The sequence below is a fragment of the Coloeus monedula genome, assembly GCF_965178545.1.
Source record: "Coloeus monedula genome assembly, chromosome: 3".
In the NCBI taxonomy this organism is placed as follows: Eukaryota; Metazoa; Chordata; class Aves; order Passeriformes; family Corvidae; genus Coloeus; species Coloeus monedula.
Window position 1 is genome coordinate 81,779,548 of NC_138783.1, and position 17,115 is coordinate 81,796,662.

Sequence of the window (17,115 nt, forward strand, 5' to 3'; positions counted from 1 at the left end):
TTTGTAAATCACTTGTTAACATTACTGAATTTTACTTTAAAAGTGTGTATCAGGTCCTGGTGAGTTGTTTATAAATGTAGATGAGCTCCCTTTAATTTCTTCTGCTGACTATGGTACAGAGACCCTCATGTCTCTGTGGGGCTTGTTTAGTATTTTTGCACAATAATTTATTATTTTTTGGTAACACCCAGAAACCCCAGTTGAGGTTGAAGTCTAATTTTTCTAAAAAATGCTTAAAGTCAGAGATGGCTCCTGTCGTGAATTGATTACAGTCTAAAAAAGAGAAGTCTTAGATATGTGTATTTGTTCCCACGACAGTGTTTGCGATCTCTTGAGCAAATGGACATCTTGGGTATGGAGAAGGGGTATGTTTATATTTATTCAGGGTGACAGCTGTGTTGTGGGGTTAGGATTTTGGGGGTTGTGTACCTCGTGACAGTTCTGCATTGCAATGTGAGCATGCATTTCTATAATGCTGCTGCAAAAGCACCGTTGCCTCTTGGTAAATTTTTCTCTTGGAAGACCCTTTTGGCTCCTAAGAATGACTTTGAGCTCTTTGGTTACTTTTTAGTGACAGTGAGAGGTTGCTAACAGCCTGCCACTAACGCTGTGTTTGTAAACAGTACTCCCAGGTTGGTTGGTTGGTTGTAGCTGCCTTGAGTGGGTGCCTCCTGCTGTTACACAATTGCTCCCTTACATAAGGGCCGGTGAGCGGTGCCCTGTCTCTGCTCGTGCTGCAGCTGTCGGGATTTATTACTGCTCCCGGTGTGGGGATGTTGGCAATGTGTGACACAGGCTTCGGGGCACGCGTTTGCCTGCGGCTGTCTGGGGGGAAGCCACCAGCAAGAAAAGGACTGTGCTGCTGTTGGAGCACCATCTTTGGAAAGCTGTGAGAGATTCAGGTAACATTGGCCAAAATGCGGTGGCTGCCAGTGGCATTTCACTTGTCTCTGTCTCTTACTCTAAATTATTTTGTATCATTTGCTTTAAACAGCGTAACTCAGCTGTTCTGCCCTGTTTAGTCGCTTGTAGCACTCCTGAATGCCTAGTAGTTCAGTGTACCTCAGGATATTTTTAGAACACCATAAAAAATGTAGACGACCACAAAATACAAAGGCTTTGTCCTGTAGGGTGATTTTACCTTTTATTTTGTCTTCTGGTGGGAAGAAAATTTGTCTTTTTGGTTTTTTTTATACTGCTTAGGTAGGCAACAAGCTGATGAATGTGTGTAGCGTTTTCTGCTTAATAACCCCGTAGTTTCTTATGCTACTTGTTATTCTGAAGTTGCATACAAAGACTGAATCCTACGGAGTATCTTTTGTGTTGCCTATCTAATGATGTTGCTATTGCTAAGTTCGTGTATAGACATAAATATAATGGCAATATTTTTGTTCTGTGTGCTGTGGTGACATGTAGAAAGCCCCCAAGTTATTTTCACCTTCAAACAAGATAATGGCTGCTGGTATTGTAGTAGCAAAGTTAAACATTGAATCTGTGTGTCTTGTAGTGAGAAGTCAAGAGAGTAAGGTGCATCCTCTCAAACAGGAGAGGGCTGTTCCATACCGTCCTCTTTATCCTGAAATTTTGAGAGAAAAACCTGCCTAAGACTTTGCCCTGTGAAGATGATTTGATATTCAGAATATATTTTTACTTTGATTGCCCTTTCTTTTTTACTTTTTTTTTTTTTTTGGTCCCACTATAGAGAGATACTCTTTTAGTCATTGCCTTATTTAATTGCAACCCTGTTGGGTGTTTAGACATCTGGAGATTAATTGTATGCTGCCTGTAACCATCCTGGCAAAAATCAGTCAAATTTCCACATTAGAGTGAACATCTAAAAATGATATCAAAGTAACAAAAATAATCAAAACACTGGTTTATTTCTTTTTGCTGTGAACTCTTTTTGCTGTTCTTTCTGATTGTAAAATATCAAGAACTGGAGACTGTTGGTTGTCTGTCTGCTTTTCTGCAGACAGCTGAAAATGGTATTGTTCTCTGTCCCACCTTTCCTACTACTTTTTTCTCCAGTGTGTTCTTTGTCTGTTCATATAGGCATACTTTCTGTTCAGCATATTATTTGTGAATCCTGCTCCCTTACTCTCATGTTCAGCTTTTACTTTTAGGTTTCCTTGCCTTCCAAGCCAATCAATTCAAACAAGATTAGATCCTATTGGTGCAATTTTCCTTCTCTTTCAGGAACTTGTTTCTGCCTTTCCTTTAAATCCTTTATAAGCCTGCCCAACCTGATTTTAATTGACTATAAGTTTAAAATTTCATAAAATAGTTCTAAACATTTATCAAAGCTTTTGTTTGTTTGTTTGGTTGGTTGGTTTGGTTTTTAAAAAATCTGTTCTTTTTCCTCTGTGACAGTGTAACAGTTGAACTAGTTTGCTGCTTCTTGTACTTTTATGCCTTGACTATTGATACTTATGTGTCTTCATGTCTTTATTATCAATAGAAGTAAATTGTGGCATAATACAAGGAATTTTTTTTTAATGAAGCTTGTGTGTGAAAGAAGATATAAAGCAATTTTATTCAGACAGGCTTGTGTTTCTCTGTCCCAGGGTTTGTGGCATAGTATGGATTTGACATCATCACAGCGTAATCAGCTACAAAATCAATGGGTCAGAGAATTGGAAAGACAAGAAGGTAAAATGTTTCTTGTTTCATTATTTTTCCTTGTTACACTTAAGAATATTGTGAAGTATAAGGAACAAAGTGTCTTGCTGACAATGAGCTTGTGATTAATTTTTTTTCTGAAGAACCGTGTTTATGGCATTTGTACAGAAAATGCAACACAAAGTGCAGTTGTATTGTGCTATCAATGCACATGGTATATTAATTGTGTTATACCTGCATGCTCTTGTCCTGGCAGTTTCCTGCTGGTGCCTGGCATCTGTCCTCCAGTTTCTTGCCTGTGTCTAGTTCCAGAGAATGAGGCTGTGACTATGCTCAAGCTGTTCAGAGAGGTTTGTTTACAGGCTGTCAGTTAGGAGAATTGGTTATTACAAGCTTGGTTTCTGTCTAGACAGCCTCAGACCCTACCTTCAAATACCTCCAGGGGCTGTTGGCAGTGTTTCCTCTTCAGTACTTTCATGGCTGCACATCTTTGAAGATTCTAAAGCTTCATAAGTAGTCCCCTCTTTAGCGGTCACCAGGAGTAGGCAAGGTATTAGACAAATGCATATGTTTTGGGATGGGATCTAGTTATGTTCTACAGCTGAAGGCAAAAGCAGGAGATTTAAAAAAAAATTATTTTTCATAATATTTTTGTTTAAAATCTCAGCTGAACTGTGGTCTGTGTAGAGTCAGGTAGTTCTCTTCCATGTCTATAAACATTAGTCTAAGATGATAAGGAGACATGAATGGAAAATTGGTTGTCTTTACAGTTTTATCTGACACCAGACTTTGGCATCTTAAATTCCATGCCAAGTCCTGGAGGTGGAAGGGTACTGAACCTGATGCATGGAGATTTGCCTGCTCAATTACTTTGAGCCTGTGCCTTCCTTGTTCTCATCCTTTTCCACTACTGCTTTCCCCATTCCTATTTTATTATTTCACCTCCCCAGTCTCAATATCTATTTCTCAGGGTTCTTATTCCAGTTCAGTTTGTTTGCAACTTTCAGTCATAGGATCATAGACTCACAAGATGGTTTGGGTTGGAAAGGACCTTAAAGACCATCTAGTTCTAGCCCCCCTGCCATGGGCAGGAGCACCTTCCACTAAAACAGGTTGCTCAAAGCCACATCCAACCTGGTCTTGAATACTTCCAGGGATGGAGCATCCACAACTTCTCCAAGCAATCTGTTCCAGTGTTGCACCACCCTCATGGTCTGAGAGCTTTATATTTGGTGCCTTCCCCTTTGCTTATTAACTTACTTGTCATACATTCTCCAGTTTAAAACTCCTTAGTTTTGTTCATGATTCCCATTACTACTGGTTCTCAGCTTACAGGTTGGTTCTCACCCACTCTGATCATTCCTTTTGTGACTTTAAACAATCAGCTCTCCACACCTGCATTGTTAGATGTCTCTTTTCTTTCCTCTCATAATTTCTCATATTAACTTTAACTCTCCTTGGTTAAATGTTTCTGAGACCAGATGCTACCACTCCTGTCCTAATTTCTTGGGGTACTAAATTGCTTTACCCCAGTTGCATTATGTAAATTCACCCCAGAATAATTTTATCTCTGAGACAAAAGGAGAAGAACAAGTTTGCAAGGTGTACTTGTCCTTGACAGTCCATCGTCTCACTTCACTTGGCCACGGCTCAGTTTTTAATCCATAAATATCTGAGAAAATGCTGACCTAGTAACCTTCATGTAACTCCTGACATTTTAGAAGGGACACACTCCTTCTACTTTCCCTGCCTGGCAGATGTCCTAATTGATGGCAATTCCTGCCATCATTTCGAGCATCTTGGTGGAGTCCAGAAAGGTGCCTTATACAGGACATACTTGGAATGGAGCCAAGTGAAAAGCATCCTAACCCTGTAACTTACAATTTAAGTTAATTCAGCTGGGGAGAGGGAGTGACATAGCATCTCATTCATGTTTCCTGAGTTACTTCTAAAGATTCTTCTCATCTCTCTCATTCTCTTCTCCACTGATGCTTTTTCACTGACTTCAAAGACTGTTATAAAATGTGAAAAACATTCTGTGACCTGAGTATGGACCCCAAGCCTGCCTCTTCACAACTGAGTGCCCAATTTGTAGTTGGACTTTTCCTTGCTTGTTATCCTTCTAGCATGATTCTTGCAGTCCTGGTTTCCTGATGGCCCACCTTACTAGTTTAACACTTCTCTGTTCTCTTTCTCTCCCCTCAGTAAGGAGACACACTTTTGCTTAAGACATTGCTAAACTCAGGTGAAAACTTCTTGTGTATAGATAGAACAGAATTTGGAGTCAACACTCAATTAATCAAAGCATACATTAACTTTGTAGAGAAGTCTGTAACTTATTCTTCTGTCTCAGCCATGTGCCCATCTTCTGCATTTTCACTTTAGCATTTTCAGTAGCTGCATTTCGACAATACATTATATATCTCAACTGCCACATGAGAAGAGTGGTATGATTGCATGGGTTGGTGTTGTTAGGTTACTTTCAGGTCCTTTATGCAGAGGAATATTTTAGAAATCCAGAATTATTGGTAGGTGAAAACTGACAGCATTTTCTTGAGTTTATTCCTATCTGTCAGGAAATTAGCTGCCTTTCAAAATGTATGTTGGATCACCTAATTTAAGAACACAGTCTTCTTTGTAGTCAAAGGGAAATAATTTAATTATTTTTAGAGATTAAATAGCTTCTGAGCCTAGACTTGGAGATATTTTCAATGACAGACAAACATGAAGAAGTAACAAGGGAAGGACTTGGCAAACTTGAATTCATTATGTGTTCATGAGATAAAATGATTGCAGTACTTCTATTTTCAGCCATTTAATGGTTTTTAGATGACCTGTGACTTGGATAGGGCTGGGATAGCAGTGGTGTAAATTTGAAATTGAAAACGTGCCTCTCAAGCCTGGGTAAATACATAGACTGGATACTGTGAACAAACGCTTCTCCTGTTCCTGTGTCCTCATGCTCTGGGCTAAGTGCATCTTGTCTCTTGGCTGACAAGAGGCTGCCTGTGGGTGGCAGCTTTGTATTTCTGCATTTCAAAGTATAAAGTTTCAAGAATTTCAGTACCCTGACATGGTATCTCAGACTAATCAATATAATACACCCCTTCATTGCCATCACTTCAGCAGGTTGAGCTTGTAACGAATGTACTGGAATGCCTACACTTACATGATGATCGTTTTTGTAGGTAGGGATGAAGTAAGGAAAAATTAGCTGTGCAGTTTAGACATACTGGAATGGTACTTTGCTTTATATTCTTAGAAAGGTGTAGGTTACATCTGACTTCTGTGAAGTCAAGGGCATGACTAACTTCCCCTCCTAACCCTGTCCTTTAAGGGCCCTTAGGCTGAAATGGAATAGAATAGAAATAAATGGAATGAAATAAAGATAATAGTGATACTGCTTGAAATTTAAGGACTACTTTGTGCTTCAGGATTGTGTATGTTTCCATGGAGCCGTCTGTAATGCTTGCAGGACTAGGGCTCTGATCCTGACATGTCAGTAGCTCAGTAAAAATTCTGAGACTCCAGAGTCCCTTATTATTGTGACCTTTATGTAGTTTTAGGATAAACTTGGTCTGAGCCATTGGAAATATCCGTATGGGATACCTTTGGATGATTTCTGTCAGCAGAGTAGTGTAACTCTTCTCCAGTCATCTCTTACAGAACTAGTTGCCGGTTTGTTCCCTTACTGATCATTTTGCAGGTATCCTCTTGACTTTGGGATATATAGATAGCTATTACAGATATTTGTAATATAAGAAATATGTATTATATATATTATGTCCACATAATATAAATAAAATACATCTTAAGTATTTAATTTGGATGACTCCACTCCCATGTGTCCAGAGTGGGGGGTGATCTGAAGAGTCCTGGATATTATATGAATTCTTGGAATCTCTTGGAAACTCTCTTGCATTACTCAATCAGTAATATCAGAACAGGTAGTCCTCCTGTGAGGAGGCAATTGCTGAGAAGTCATAGAGGAACCATCTTCACGGCTGTTTATGCATGGTATTGAAATATTTGTAACGATAAGTCTAAATGGTAAATTTAAAATCTAAACTCTATAGGTGAAAGTATACTGCTTCTGAAGAAGGGAGAACATGTTGCTGTAGGGTTGGGCTTTGTCAGGTCAAATTCATGCTGAAGTCTTGGATTTCATTCCTTTTGCCAGTTGGAGAAAATCCATCAAAGCAGGAGAGAAGCAGAAGATGACTGGATCTTATTTCCTTATGGCATTGGTCTGTGACACCATTTGACCTCAAGAGATTAAGGACAGTCAGGCCAACACTAGAAAGAGACTAACATGGTTTTTTTCTTCCCTGTAGGCTGTTCCAATGAATCAATGGGTGAAACTATTGTTGCTGAATTAATGTTTCTTCTAATCCACTATCAAATTACTTGGAGTATGTTTTGTTACTCTCTGTGTTATTTGTGAATGAGTCTGAAAATGGAGATGTTGACTGCTAGTATATCACAGCTTTCATGTGGAAAGGCCCTTTTACTTTTTTAGCTACATTCTAATTCAGGTATCTAGATAGTGGTAACATTTTTTAAAATATAATTTTGATTTAACCCCTTTTTTACTGCTTTTTATGCATTTTAAATGCTTTTTATGCATTTTAAATGCTGTTTTACAATGCCTGTCTCTGCTGCTTTTTCATTCAGTGGAGAATACAATATTGTAGGCAGTATCACTAGTGATGCAGTGAGAGATTTAACATATGCTTTTAATTGATGGGAGATACCCAACTGAATTTTAAATTTACCATTTCTGATGCAGCTGTATACTTATAGGCAGGATTTTATGTGACAAGTGATGTAAATAGCTGATCATGTAGCTCGTTTCTAAACATGTAATATTTCTACTCATTCTAAGCAAAAAGTGTGCAGATAAAGATTGCCCTCAGTGTTATATAAAAAGATGCTGCAGTTTACAACTTGTTCCATTCTGACCGATTCTGGTCTATTTCCTGTTATTTTACTTCTACCCTTCCCTTCCCTACTTGAAGAACTTCTCCAGCTTTCTCTCAGCAGAACTCACATAATTTTCTTTCTTTAGGTTTTCTTCTAATATATAACATTTTAACATTTGTTTACCATGACTTGTGAATGTGTCAGCAAAATCCTCTGGTTCCCTACACAAGATTTTGCAGTTTGACACACGTTCCTCTAACTAACCTGCCACTGACTTCACAACTCCAGTCTTCCACATGGTTAGTATGTCTCTTTGGAAAACTTTGTTTGCATTTCAGTTTCTTTGCCTTTGAGAATGATGTTTACACTCATTTGATGTGGTTGATACAATGCAAGATGTGTCAGCAGTACATGAGCTTTTTCCCTCAGCCCTGATATTAATGTAAAATCAAGGGAGCTCATGGAACATGCTCCAAAGATGTTAGACTTCTATAATTAACAACCCTTATCTAAAATATTCCAAAGAACACTGTAAGTAATTAACCTATTAGACAAAAAGTCTTAAGAAACTTAAAGATATTGTTGAAGAATTTGGGGCATCTATAGAGGGTAACTTTGTGTACACAAGTTCAACACAAAGGAGTTCTATCTGTTTCACTAAGAAAAATGATCTCAATTTCTATATGTTACCTGGACAGGATCAAACTGCCTCATCTTACTGTAAATAAGGTTCCAGAAACTCCAGCGATTTCTGTGTTTGCTCATGCAAAAAGATGAATAGGCTGAAGAAAACAATTCTGTGTGTGTACCACTTCTGTGCTTCTCCACATCACAGAAGGGGAGTGAGGGCAAAGCTATCTTGTCAAACACAATCTGTGTGTTTGTTTTCTTCTGGCTTTGCGAAGAAGGGAGGAGCCACTCCTGTCAGACTTTTAAGTTCTGATAGTTCAGTATCTGTGCTCCAGGAGTATTGCTGGAAATGCCCATTGTGCACTTCCATTCTTACAAGAATTGAGAGCCAGGTCAGTCAAGCCTCCTCTTCTCTTATCCGACCCTATTCTACTCATGAGTCATCTCTTTTTGTCTTAAAATGTCATTAGAATCCATTCATTGACTCATAATTTCAGAACATTTTTTCTGAACAAGAGAATATGGACTAACACTGAGGTAAACACTTCCAGGAGAATAACCCCCTTTCAGCTTTTTACATCTGTTATCAAGGAACTAGTTTGATCAAAGTACCAGTAGAATTTTCTTGATGTTTTCAGATATTGAAAGAGTTCATCTCACTTGGATTTTACTTACAACAGTTTTTGTGTCACTTGAAAGATTTCCCACTAGTTCTTTATTTTTCTATTCTCACTGCTTTGAGGGCAGTTACAGTAAAATTAACTTCTTTCCTTTTGTGCACTCCCACAAGAAGTTGTTCTGAAAGATAAAAAGCAGCAAACAGAGGAGTGCTTTTTGCTGTGCGAAGGGAAACTTGTATGAAATAAGTGAATCAGACTAAAAGTCTGCACTCCTTATTTTGTCAGCACTCTGTCAGGATCATTAGCATCCTGGTTTTTATAAACTTTCTCCTTCAGGCCTTGTCTAACATATGATAACTCTGATGAAAAAGATATTCTTTTTGATTCTTCACAATACTAGTGCCTTCTTAAAGGGAAATAAAAAAAATTAAAAAATGTGTAAGTTTCTCCAGATAAGCCACCTGGAAGACTACCAAAAGGATAAAATGGGCAAAAATTCAAGTGGTGTTATTGATCAGCAGATTCAGGATTCTTCTTTCGGGGGTACAGACAGTTCAGCTCAGGAAGAGTGCAGTGGCCTACAAACTCTGTTAGTGTAGGTGCTATGCAAAGCTGAAGTAGAAAGTTTTCTGTTCCTGTAGGGAATAGGTGGGAAATATTTATTGAGTGCTAGAGGGGCAGCTGTAATACTGCAAAGGTTTTATATATCTTCTGGCAGGAGCTTTATAAGTTAAGGCTTAATAAGTTACCAGGTTCTCAACAAAATTGGATCCAAAACAGATGTCAAGGGAGGAAGAATCAAGAAAAATGGTTGTAATTGAAAGGTAATAGAAAGAATAGCTTTTACTTCCACAGCCAGTAATGATCACAGAACAAGATCAGACTGCTCTAAGCAATCGGAGAAGATTAAAAGCAGGCTATATCTGGTATGCTTGGAAAGAAGGATGATCTATTAAATACACTTATGATATGTGTAATAAGACAGCTTTTTATTATTTCTTTCATAAAAGAAAGATTAATTTTGCCCAGAAGCAGCATTTCCCTGGCACTTAACTCATGTTTGTCAAGAGCTCCCTGATTACAGGCACAATGATGCATGTGTTTTCTCCCAGGTTAACATTAGAAGCTTGAAGAGGCTGACAAATACTGCTTGTTTCCTAGCATCTTAAAATACCATTGTTTCATTGTTGAGCATTTTGTTTTAGTTACCTTTATAAAATTTATAAAAACTGTATTTCTTCCTGTAGTATATGCATGGCATTATTTTTAATTTTGCTGTATCCCATGATTAGGGCCCTTCCCCCCCCCCCCCCCCCCTCCACCCCGCCCCAATAAATTCTACAAGTATTGTGGTTGGTTAGTCAGTTTTTGTTGGGTTTTTGTGTCTTAGTGTCAACATACCAAGATCGAATATTTTTGGTTTTTCTTCCTTGTTCGCGTCTATTCTCTAGTTTCCTCTGATGCTGAAAGTTGAGTTACAAGCTTAAAGCACTGGCTAGTGAGCCTGAGCAGCTTCCTGATGTCTTTATGTTTGGTATCATCTTTTTCTTTGTTCACTCCTGCTTTTGTTCCTTGGGCCTTCTATCACAAGGAAGGGAGAGATAACTTTGTCCGTAAGTTATCACAATAAAAATGCTGAGGCATTTGCTGTGGCAAAATAAATGACAACACTTTGGGTGTTATGTCCTGTGACTGCAATGATTCGAGGGGGAAGAGAATGTGAAGACTCTTCAATAGACCAATGTGTTTTCTGTTGATGAAAGCAAAAATGGTTTCATTTTTAACAGCCATCAGGCCTGCAGTTTCCATGCAGATCCCAAATTAATATCTGTGATTTTAATGGGAGCTTCAGGCTTGATACAGAAACTCTTTGGATGAGGTGGTAACACAGTTATCTAAATCTCTAGAACGCTTTCTAGAAGGTGTAGCTTGTAAACATGCTTTGCTTTTGATGATTTTCCAACAGATCACAGTTGGCAATGAAAGAGAAGTTCCTGTGAAAACTTGGAATGAATCTAGACTTTGCTAAGAAAATGCTCTAGACAATTTCACTTACATATTTTTTTCCTAACATTGTGGTGCAGTTTTGTGTAATGATGGCAAAACTGAAACTAGCTTAGTATTCAGCTAAAAAGGAATGAATCCTCTCCTGTTAGAAGAGTTATCCAGGATTGTGTTAGCTATCATAAATATTCTTTGCTTAGCAACAGGGATGGCATTCAGGATATCAAGCCAACTGGAAAGAATCCCTCTGACAGGGCTCTGTTGGGGTGGGTGGATAAGCTTTCCTGACAACACAAGTGCTTTCACTCCTGTCTGTCATAATTTGTGTTGCTAGGATCTGTTTCTCAAGTTTTGTGACAGACTTATAAATGATACTCTGGCTCCTTTTGTTTACTGTCAAAAAGAACCATAATATGGGGAAAGTGACCAGTAAAAGGATATGGGGAATAATGAAAAATCCGGGTGCATACGACCATGAGTGTCTATACTAAGGCAGCTGTTCTTGAAGGGAAAAAGAGGTTTAAAAATTTCCTTTGGGTTGCTGAAATGGAAAGAAATGTATGCTGACATTCCCCTTCTTTACTTTTTATGAACTTGGCTGCTTCAGCAAAACAGGAAGGAAATTATTTAGTTACACGCTAAAAATTTCAATTAGAATTCAGAAGAATTGCTGTGTACCATGCTAACCATTAATGGTGAAATGTATTTTTATTCACAGATGTAATTTATATTCTTGCTTCCAAATCAGCTTTTCAATATGAATTGGTAGTTTCATAATCAGTTCACTCAGCCTGTTTGACCTTTTATACTTTTGCTTCCAGGGGAAAAAGAAGATGAAAAGATAGTTGCAGAAATCATGGGGAGGCGTTTTTTTCCTGATCTTATAACTCATAAGACCTGGGAAGGCTTTCACTTTGCCGGCCATGAGATAAGAATTACAGAAGCCACTGATTGTTACGGGGCAGTCGTCTGGCCATCGGTACAATATTTTTGTAGTGTCATTATTTTTTATATTTGGAGCCTTCTAGCACTTTTTAATTTGTTTTGTATGATAAACATATTTTGTTATATGTTGTAAACCCAGGGGAATAATTCTGTGCTTCTCTGTCTCTGTTCTGCAAATCCCAAACCTGAATTTAACCTGGTTTTGTGTGGATTCGTGTTTCGCAAATCTTACATGGTGTTTCTTGTTCGTGCCCCAATCACGCAAGGTGTATGATCTCCTCGCTTGCCGGTAGCTTTTAATCCTATTAGCCAATTACAAGCATACTTTGAAAGAAATATGGCAGTTTTATGATAATTGCACTTCTGTACATTTTATAAATACAGATGGCTGTGTAGCAGGCAGATCCAGGTTGAGGAAACAACTGTGATACGAGCTCACGAGGTGTTAGCACTCATAGAAGCTACTCAACCTACTCATGTAAGAAAAAATTACCTTGTTAATACATAGACATGGGAAAACGTTCAGCTGGAGCTTTCAGTTTCTTAGACAGCCAGAAATCTAGTTGGAGAGAACCACTGTCCTTGGCTCTTGATGTAAGAACCATCAACACATTCACCACACAAGGAGCCTTCTTCAAGTTTTGAATCTGTACAATGCAGAAAACTTACTGTTTTGAAATGATTAAGACTGAAGGAAATCTCCAGGAAGGTGCCACGATGCATGTTGAAATTTGTGTCCCTATAGGAGAGACCCAGGATGCTCCATTTCTTTCCCAACTGCATCATCCTCCTAGGATCATACTATTTTTTAGAAGTATGACCACAGTTCAGCTGAGGATAGTTGTCCTACTCTTCTGTTTTGAAGTCCAAATGATATTCCTGGTTTTAGGAGTCTTGGACCAGTCATCTGTACTATATGTTTTAGTGACCTCAGTGCATGTCTTCATGGAAAGTCTGGCTGACTACCAATTATTCTCACAAAATCATGGACTTCAATGAAAAACATTTTTTTCATCTGGAAGGGCTTAGCTGGTTTTGTTGTGGAAGGAAGACAACCCTTTTTTGATCTCTGTCTCTTAATGTTCTCCCTTCCATTTCCATCTAGATATACTTGAAATCTTCTGAAAATGTCAGCCAAATTTGTCAAGAGTGCAGAAACTTTAAGGAAAGTAAAGTTTCTGAATGTTTCATGGAAAGGAAGGCAGATTTCAAAGTTTCCCTGATTTAACCCTCAGAAACTTTGATTATGTCAACCATTTTCTACAACAGAATACACCAAAACCCTGAGGGAAGGAATTATAGGAATTAATGTAACTAGGAGGAAATCCTAATATAATGTCAAATATAATGTCAATATAACGTCAAACATCAGACCCAATCTTTAGGAACCTGACTTTAATCATTCCTGGTTCTCACAGACTGATTTCTATATCAAAGTGCTGTTGATTAAGTGATATATGTAAGTTTGCATTACCTTCTCTTCTGTGCTCTGAATTAAGAGGTAGGAAACAAAAGTTTTGTTTGAATTTGTAGCATGTCAACATTGGGTCAGCAGTCCTTCTGTTCCTTTCCTTTTCATTCTTAATTAGTTAAAAGCAAAACTAATTTTTCTTTGCCAGAGCAAGCCATTAATAATTGCTTTTCCAAATGGCCATCTGCATTGTGAGAGGATGTGACAACCTTCTATTTTTCAGTGGAGACTATATAATTATCGAAGTCTGGGAAAAATATGGAAGAAAATCTGGAAACCATCTTTATCAGAGAAATAAAATTAGCAATTTCTATTTCAATAGTGAGCTAAAACTCACTGGTCAGTGTGAGACAGAGCAGAAAAACTGAAGAAGATTCTTAATCACAGTTTGTATACACATGTGTAAGGAGTCTGTTGTAGATGCTCTTTGTGGCTATATTTACTATGAAAATCTGCTAAGCTTAACAAGGTAAGCAAATAGAAACTGCAAACAAACTGAACCAGAAGAAAAGGGGTTAAATCTATTTGTCCCTTTTGAACCCTAACAATAATTAATTATTGTCAGAAATAACTGACTATTGGAAGAACTTAACAAGGGTGGTTGTGGATTTTCTCTCACAAGTAGTCCTTATATCGAGATGTGTTTGTGAAGGACACCTTTTATCTCAACCAGAAGTAAGTCCTGTTATAAGGAAGAACTGGTGACCGGAATTTCGCAGCTCATGTTATATGTTGTGACATATTATCTAATTGCAGTTGTTCCTTCTGGCTGTAATGATTCACAGACCTATATGGAGACCTGTTGTAGCATTTATTTTGTGACCTATAGAGCCCAAAGATCATAGTGAGCTGTGATCCTTTAGGGATAGTGCTTGAATGAATATTGCTCATTTGACCAAACAACAATTTTTTGCATGCTTTTAAATGACAACTCATATTTAGTAAAGGGAGTTATTTCATTAATTTGTTCAGTATGTTCATGGATTTCCTCCCCTACAGGCTCTCGTTCTGTGTTATTTTTTGGAAACTAATTCTAAACAATGCAATTTGGTTGACAAAAATGTGATTGAAATTGGAGCTGGAACTGGCTTGGTCTCCATAGTAGCCAGTTTGCTGGGTGAGTATGTGATACTTCTCTTATGCTCTTGGAAACATCTCTCAGATGAATAGTGGAGGACAGAGGACGAGGCTTGGTTCTTCTAAGAGACTGTTGTTTGAAAACTTCCAAGAGCAAGAAACAGTAAATTCTAAAAGGCTTGTTTGGAAACATGCTTTGTTGGGTTTTTTCTGGGAGTGTATTGATGCAATAAAGGAGGTCCCAGTAGATAGGTTGTCATTTACTGTGTTAAACTGAGGATCAAAATAAGAAATTAGTGGCTTCACAGGATGTCAGTGGCAAATAGACTGACCCAGATGTAGGTATGACCAGTGCATCCTCTTCCTTTGATCAAATAGCTCTTGGATGCCTGGTCACTTTCTATCCATTTGTGTTTCAGTATTTTCCTTCAGCAACTTGGTTTTTCTGCTGCAGACACTGTTGTGTTTACTCCCATGGCACCCTATTCGTTTTCAAGAGTAATCCAGGTCAGTGGGTTCTGCATTTTAACAGAACTTTAGCTTTCTGTAATCTGAGAAAGCTTCTTCTTGCATGAGAAGGAAAGAACCTGAGGCAATGCTTACATCTCATGCTGACCTCTTGGATTCAGTAATTGGTATTCTTCAGTCCCTAGTCAGCCACTGTACTTTTAACCAATGTGATATCAACATACTGTAAGTATCTCATTCTCCCCACCAGCTGCATTTAGGTGGCAAGCTGTAGAGTAGAACTACTAGGAAGCAATACTTATTTTAAGCACAATGTCTAAGAGTTATTGGGAGCATCTACATTTTTTTATTGCCCTCAGTGAGAGTTACCTGATAAAACCAGTTCCTTGTGCAGTGGCTTTTGTGAATGGGTTTTTACTCAAGTCTTGATGTATATTCAAATATTATGTTTGTTTTCTCTGTGTCACAGGTGCCTTTGTGACTGCCACAGATTTGCCAGAACTACTGGGAAACCTTCAGCACAACGTTCTCCACAATACAAAGCAGAAATGCAAGCACCAGCCTTGTGTTAAAGAATTGTCTTGGGGAATTGACCTGGAAAAGAACTTTCCTAGGTCTTCCTGTCACTTTGACTACATTATGGCTGCTGATGTAGTTTACTACCATCCATTCCTGGATGAACTCCTCCTAACTTTTGATCACTTGTGCAATAATGATACTGTTATTCTGTGGGCCATGAAATTTAGGTTGGAGAAAGAGAACCAATTTGTGGACAGATTTCAGACGCTGTTTGACTTAGAGATGATTTCTAATTTTCCCAGTTTGAACATAGCCTTGTATAAAGCAATGAGGAAAGGCAGGATGAAAGCCAGACCTTCCAAACTGATGGTCTGAAAGAGAGATACAGGGAGGTGACAATTTCAGCTGTCCTGCTTGTTCTCTGTTCAATAATTTCCATTTTAGTAGCTGCTGACACCTACATGAATGGCATTTCTAGATAGGTAAAAAAAATCATCAGATTCCTAGTGCATTCCTATAAATTCCTAAATTCAATTTGCCAACAGTGTTATACACAGAAGAGATATATCTGTGACATTTTCTTGACTTTTATGTGCTAAGCTGACAGCTCTAATAACTTTCACAAGTCTTACCATTATTGTTATGGCTCATATAATGAATATTTCCAAAAGTTTTCAATTGCAGCTTTGAGCAGTCTCTTACAAGTTCAAACAATTATTTAAAACTTAAGACTATAAATCTTTGTATTTAAAAGTTTTGGTGTCAAATCTGATATTTCCCCATTCTCACTATCATGTTAATCCTTCCTTTGAATACCCTTAATAGGACATTGAATTAGCTGAAAAAAACTCACCACCTGGGAAACACCCTGTTATAATAAAGAGATAGAATATATTAGTTGCTCTTAATTTATTGATTATGCTTCCATTTTTTACTTACATTCAGGGATTCTGCAACAGACAGCTACACACATGGGACAAGCGGGAGTTAAATGTTTTGTTGCTTGAACAAAGGCCTTGTATTAGAAGCATACAGTGTATCACCATCTGCCCTTCGCAAAGACTTTAAATTTTTGGTCTGGAGGTCTGCTCCTCCAAAAATAGCCGGTTATCTGAACCTGAGGGAATAACAATGGAAAAAGGACAGTGGCCATCCAGAGAGGAGCTTTGCACTGCTGGCTGCTGGTGGCCGGAGGCAGAAAACTAAACCAGCCTGTCATGGTGTGGCTGAGGCATGGATAGGCTTAGATTTATTTATTTATTTATTTATTTTTAGTTTGAGCAAACAAAATTCTTTCCTCCTGACCACTCAGTACTGCATGCTCCTGTTTTCAGCGCTCTATCCAAGAGTGTTCTTTCGGGAACATTAATAAAATTATTTTTTTCCACACATCGTGTTTTCTGATTCTGTATGTAGTTGATTTTGAGGCCTTCAAGTCTCTTTCAAATTAGAGAAGAGAGCTTTACCAATTCTACTGTAGCAGGCAACTGCCCTAGTAATATGGAGGCTCTGGGGACTGACAGTATTTATCTTTTTAGCTCCTGTTTGTATATTCTCTCAAGGAGTTTTTTATTTTTTATTGTTGATTTCCTGAGCATACTATTGCTTTTATCTCTGATTGTGGCAGATGCATGTTACTTATTTACTCTGGCACAACTGTGGGGAATGCGATGTGGAATGTACTTTTTGTCCCAGCTGAGCATTGGTGCCCAGTGTTAGACATGAAGTGTTGCAGAGAGGAGAGACTGAGCTGCCAAACTTTTCCAGTGGGAACTGGGTATCCCATGTTTGAAAGGAAAGCAGATGAGGATGTGGAAGGAGGGATCTGTTGTTGGAGGG

General features: G+C 38.2%; 1 protein-coding gene across 1 annotated transcript; it reads left to right on the forward strand.

The window, feature by feature from the left end:
• Positions 1 to 750: 750 nt before the first annotated feature.
• Positions 751 to 16,665, forward strand: LOC309571143 (protein-lysine methyltransferase METTL21E-like). The gene is made up of 5 exons (XM_082278387.1): positions 751 to 902; positions 2,565 to 2,649; positions 11,618 to 11,775; positions 14,212 to 14,329; positions 15,227 to 16,665. Exons 2-5 carry the CDS (start codon positions 2,580 to 2,582, stop codon positions 15,649 to 15,651), a joined length of 771 nt encoding a protein of 256 aa, XP_082134513.1. The 5' UTR covers positions 751 to 902; positions 2,565 to 2,579; the 3' UTR covers positions 15,652 to 16,665.
• Positions 16,666 to 17,115: the final 450 nt, after the last annotated feature.

What these genes read in the sequence shown, in the direction of transcription:
- LOC309571143 (XM_082278387.1), top strand. Translation starts at nt 2,580, where the DNA reads ATGGATTTGACATCATCACAGCGTAATCAGCTACAAAATCAATGGGTC. An exon ending in AGAATTGGAAAGACAAGAAG is followed by an intron (nt 2,650 to 11,617) that starts GTAAAATGTTTC and finishes TTTTGCTTCCAG; the next exon opens with GGGAAAAAGAAGATGAAAAG. An exon ending in CATAGTAGCCAGTTTGCTGG is followed by an intron (nt 14,330 to 15,226) that starts GTGAGTATGTGA and finishes TCTGTGTCACAG; the next exon opens with GTGCCTTTGTGACTGCCACA.